General features: G+C 41.1%; 1 protein-coding gene across 1 annotated transcript; it reads left to right on the top strand.

The window, feature by feature from the left end:
• The first annotated feature begins 326 nt into the window (after positions 1–326).
• LOC134740885 (uncharacterized) lies at positions 327–4,114 on the top strand. The gene is made up of 2 exons (XM_063673538.1): positions 327–3,202; positions 4,084–4,114. Exons 1-2 carry the CDS (start codon positions 327–329, stop codon positions 4,112–4,114), a joined length of 2,907 nt encoding a protein of 968 aa, XP_063529608.1.
• The last annotated feature ends 1,859 nt before the right edge of the window (positions 4,115–5,973 follow it).

The raw sequence follows: 5,973 nt of genomic DNA, 5'->3' as shown, positions 1-5,973 counted from the left end.
GGAACAGGATAATCGTGAGTACAGTGACAGTGGAAATAAATGTGAAGTGTCAAAGACTTAGTTAATTTTCGCGGTAACAAACACTTAGAATATTTCGCGTGAAAAAAGACATAGTGCAATTTCGAGTGAATTTAGGACTTAGAAAAAAACCGCTGAAAAAACACTTAGAATAATTTGCTTAAATTTGGACTTAGTCGATTTTATGGATTCTTGGACATAGCGTAATTTCGGTTGAAAAATTACTTTGAAAAATTGTGTTCAAAAATAAACTTAGAATAAAAATAGACTTTGAAATCTGTCATTCACTTAGCAAATTTTAAACAATAATGGCTAACATAGCATCACAAGAAGAACTTTTTAGTCAGATTAAAAGACTTCTCACTAATCATAAGAAAACTTCGTCAACGCGTTACACAGCAAGTTACTTGAAAATACGGATAGAGTCGCTAGAAGAGTATTGGAATCAATTCCTTACTGAACACCGAGAAATTCTGAAGTCTTCAGTAAACGTTGAAGAGAAAAAGGAACTGAAAGCGCTCTATAATGATGTCGAAGATTTCTATATGGAGTTCAAGACTAGTTTATTGGAACTGACGGAATCTGTCATAATTCAAGAAGGTGCCTCACCTCAAGTGCCTCATGCATCTCAACCTCAAGTTGTCACAAAGAGTAAACTCCCACCGATAAATCTCCCTTCGTTTTCCGGTGATTACCAAGAATGGATGCACTTTAAGGATTTGTTTATCTCTATGGTACACAATGAGCCGGGTCTGAGTGACATACACAAGCATCATTATTTGAGGTCAAGCTTGAAGGGTGAAGCCGAACAAGTCGTCCGTCATTTCGAACTCACAGCTGCCAATTATGGGAAGGCTTGGAACGCCTTAGTCTGCCGCTACAGCAATGATAGAGTGATAGCTAATATCATACTGAATCGCCTGCTCAATCAGAAGAAACTCACATACGAATGCTCTAAAGGCCTCAAGGATCTTCTTGATACTACAAACCAGTGTCTCAGTAGTCTAACGAATTTGAAGATTGACATAACTACTTGGGATTCGATTATCGTGCATATTGTGGTATCCAAGTTAGATAGTGAAACTCACAAAGCTTGGGAGCAATCACTTGGATCTTCTATAGAGTTACCCACTTATAACAAGCTCACATCATACTTAGAGGGACGATTCAGAGCGATGGAAATGGTACAAGCGACACAAAAGAAAGATAAGAAAGAGACCACATTTCAACAACCAGCTACTGCACCTAAAATAAAGAATGTGAGATCTTTCACCGCTGAAGTTGATACGGAATGCACATATTGTAAGAAAAGTCACTACATCTGTCACTGCACTGAATTTGCACAACTCGACATAGATCAACGTAAAGAATTTGTAAAGAACAACAACTTATGCTTCAATTGCCTTGTCAAAGGACATTCCATACGGAACTGTAGACAAGTCACAACATGTAGAACCTGTAATCGCAAACACCATACGCTTTTGCACTACCAGAGTATAACTGCGAATACAGTCACGATGGAGACACCCACAGAATCTGAAGACACACAAATTAAGGAACTCACAAGTCTGAAGGTTTCACAAAAAGGCAAACAAGTGATATTAGCCACAGCACAGATATATTTGAAGGATAGCAGTGGTTCTCTCGTACAACTTAGAGCCCTTATTGACCAAGGCTCAGAAGGCACCTTCATTACGGAGTCTGCAGTGCAACTGCTACGACTGAAGAAAACATTCCAGCCAGCTAGTATCACAGGCCTTGAAAATCAAGCTACACTGCCACGATACGTCGTTAACTTAGATATTCACTCACCGATAGACACTCACTATGTAATGCAAGTTGACGCTCACGTACTCTCGAAGATTAATAGTTGGTTACCCTCAAAGGAGTTTGACATCTCACAATGGCCTGCCCTGTCCCAATTGCAACTAGCGGACCCTCACATGCAATCGCCGGGACCTATTGATGTTCTACTGGGCGCCGAGGTCTATGCATTTATTTTGCTAGACGGACTTCACAAATATAACGATGACAAGCTTATAGCACAAAACTCGAAACTCGGATGGTTTGTCTCTGGAGCGTCTAAACCACGAAGCGATCTGCCACCTCACAATATTGTAGCACATCACGCACTTATCGAGGTAGATCAACTCCTACGCAAATTCTGGGAGACTGAAGAGTACAAGCCTCATGAAAAACCGATGACACATCTTGAGACACAATGTGAAGAGCACTATAAAGAAACTCACTCCAGACAAGAAGATGGTCGTTACGTCGTACACTTACCGTTTAAAGATGACCACGAAAAGAACTTAGGCGATTCTCGACATATCGCACTACAGAGACTGATGCACATGAAGAAAAGATTTGCAAATAAGCCTAAATTTCTGAAAGATTACGCGGACTTCATAGATCAATATCAGAAGCTGAATCATTTAGAAGATGTAGACCCACAACATAAGCCAACTCACAAAGTCTACCATCTCCCTCACCACGCTGTGATAAGAGAATCCAGCAGCACAACAAAGCTGCGTGTTGTCTTTGATGGGACTGCACAGCCGTCAAATGGCTCATCTCTGAACGACGAATTACTTATCGGACCATCACTATTGCAAGATTTACGAGATCTCATCGTTCGTTGGCGTACGCACAAGATTTGTCTGCTTGCTGACGTAAAGCAAATGTATCGCCAACTACTCGTCGCTAAAGAAGATGTTGACTATCAGCGCATACTGTGGCGCTCATCTCCACAAGATGAAATCGTCGAGAAACGTTTGTTAACTGTGACATATGGTACGCCATGCGCTCCCTTTCTCGCTATTCGCGCACTAAAGCAGCTTGCACAAGATGAAAAAGAGGAATTCCCAGACTTAGTTGAAGTCATAAGTAATGACTTTTATATGGATGACTTACTGACAGGTGCGAATAACGTGGAACAAGCTACTAAGTTACAGAGTCGTATCACACAAGCTATGGCTAATGGTAAATTTGAAATGCACAAATGGGCATCCAACAGTCCTGACGTCTTGAAGAATATTCCTAGCTCAGAAAAAACTAATCAACCAAGTGTCGAGATCAAGCTTGATGATACCATCAAAGCTTTAGGTATCAAATGGAACTCACATCATGATGTCTTCGAACTTAAGGTAGATATTTCAGAACCCACAGAACGCTTCACCAAAACGTCAGTACTGTCGGATATTGCGAAATCATATGACCCTTTAGGTTTTTTAGGGCCTGTGATTATCACTGCAAAAATGTTTTTACAAAAACTTTGGTTGAGTGGTATTGGTTGGACTGATGAACTTCCTCTCGAACTTGCCACAGAGTGGTCAAGCTACAGGGACCAGCTCTGTCACATGCCAACCTTGTATTTAGATCGTTGGGTTCATACACAATTTGACGGCAAGGAAATAGTGGAAATTCACGGGTTCAGTGATGCCTCTTGTTTAGCTTACGCTGCTGTTGTTTATTTGCGAGTTATCACGCCCCACGGAATCCACGTGTCACTAGTCATTGCCAAAACAAAAGTGGCACCTGTAAAACAAGTCTCCATCCCACGATTGGAACTGTGTGGCGCGGTACTGCTCTCGAAGTTACTCAAAGATGTTCAGCACAGTCTTCGTTTGCCTGAGGAATCTGTCTTTGCGTGGACAGATTCAATGACTGTCTTAGCGTGGCTTCGAAGAAACCCTAGCACTTGGAAAACGTACGTAGCTAATAGAGTCACTGAGATTGTTAATAATGTAAGTAGTGGCCGGTGGCACCACATTCAATCGGCAGAAAACCCTGCAGACGTTGCGTCGCGTGGCATTCGTCCCGATCTGTTTAAAGACTGCGAGCTGTGGTGGCGCGGACCAACTGTACTTCACCAAACGAATGATTTTGATAATTGTCGCTCACTCTCTCTCGACGTACCAACAACACAACTAGAAGCCAAAGAAAATTCGAAAGGAAATGATAATAAGATAGTAGCACTCAAAGCTGGTGTATCGAATGAGAGTGATGATCGACTTACATATTTGGCTAGATACTCTACTCTGACAAAATTGATTCGCGTTACAGCGTACCTATTGAGATTTGTAAAGCTGTGTAAAGCACACATTGATGCAAAACTGAATCAGATAGTCCCTGAGACTTTTCCTCAGCATCTTACAGTTACCGAATTGAGATATGCCACAAGGGTTTGCATTCGACTCTCTCAGGAATTTCGGTTCCAGGAAGAGTTACAAATGTTGAGAAAAGGCCAAAGGATTCCGAAATCTGATGTTTTGACCCCACTTGCCCCGTTTATTGATGAAAATGGTATTATTCGAGTTACGGGACGTATACGTAATGCAAATGTACACTTTGATACAAAATCACCTGTCGTTCTAACCTCGAAGTGTAATTTAGCTGTTTTAATTGTAAATGATGCTCATATTCATTGTTTGCACGGAGGTCCTCAACTGACTCTCAATGGAATTCGTTGCAAATATTGGATAATCGGTGCTAAGAATTTAGTTAGGAAAGTTATTCATAAATGTATCCCTTGTTTTAAACAGTCTGCAACACCGATCAACCAATTGATGGGTCAGTTACCTGCGTGTCGTGTAACGCCAGATAAGCCCTTCCGTAAAAGTGGAGTGGATTTTGCTGGCCCAGTCCAGTTAAAATTGTACCCTGGTAGATGTCAACGCACTTGTAAAGCTTATATTGCTTTGTTTGTGTGCACCGTGACCAAGGCCATTCATTTAGAACTTGTGAGTGACTTGTCCACGGCTGCCTTTATTGCCGCTTTTCGTCGTTTCACTTCTAGATGCGGTCATTGTAGTGATCTGTGGAGCGACTGTGGTACCAACTTCATTGGAGCCTCGAAAGAGCTTGACACTATGTTTAGGAATAGGAACTCAGAAGTAGTTGGAGAAATATCTGAGATTTTGGCAAATGACCAAACTACATGGCACTTTATTCCTCCTGGCTCACCACATTTTGGTGGACTCTGGGAAGCTGGTGTGAAATCGATCAAGTCTCACCTTAAGCGTGTTATCGGGCAAACTCTTCTTACGTTCGAAGAGTATTCCACACTATTGACTCAAGTGGAGTCTTGTGTAAATTCTCGACCGTTAACTCCCATTAGTAACTCGATTGATGATGCTTCTCCAATTACACCGGGACATTTTCTTATAGGTGAAGCTCCTATCACTGTTCCGGAAGAAAGTCTCACAACTGTGCCAGTATCCCGTTTGGATCGTTGGCAATTGCTCCAAAGGATGTTGCAATCGCTTTGGACTCGTTGGAGTTCTGAGTATTTAACAACACTACAAAACCGGTATAAATGGACCGTTACTAATCCTGATCCTGATATTGGAACAGTAGTTTTGGTCAAGGATGAAAGACTCCCTCCCGGAAAGTGGTTGTTAGGTCATATAATAGACAAGCATCCCGGTAGAGATGGTTTAACACGAGTGGTTACGTTAAAATTAAAGAATGGTACTTTTCGTAGGCCCATTGCTAAAATTTGCCCTCTACCTCTGGATTCTTAACTATAGTCTGTTAAGAAGTTTAATGTGTTTTAGTTTTTGAAGAATAGCTCTATTTGAGTTTCACTGTGTAATTTAACGCTTTTACTATTGATTCATGTAGATTTTCACGTGTTGTTAACTTTACTATTCTCGTTGTTTTTGTTTACATGTTTCTTTATGAAGGACAAGTCGTCCTTGGGGGCCGATAATGTTGAATGTAGTAATGTTTAGTTTTTAGAGTTGCCTAATTTCACAATAGATGTCGCTGTTCTATCGGCTGCTTCGCGCTGTTAAGATTTTTCCACAGCCCCGTATATAGTAAATTTGGTTTCGGAATAAATGAGTATTAAGTTGTCAAGTGAAGTGTTTCATTACAAAAGGTAGGAAGTGCAGTGCAGTATAGTGAGTGAACACTAATGTATTGCCAAAAATCGTTTCCCAAAGTATTACT

This window comes from Cydia strobilella, chromosome 4 (genome assembly GCF_947568885.1).
Source record: "Cydia strobilella chromosome 4, ilCydStro3.1, whole genome shotgun sequence".
Lineage (NCBI taxonomy): Eukaryota > Metazoa > Arthropoda > Insecta > Lepidoptera > Tortricidae > Cydia > Cydia strobilella.
This window is presented reverse-complemented; position numbering and strand designations above follow the sequence as displayed.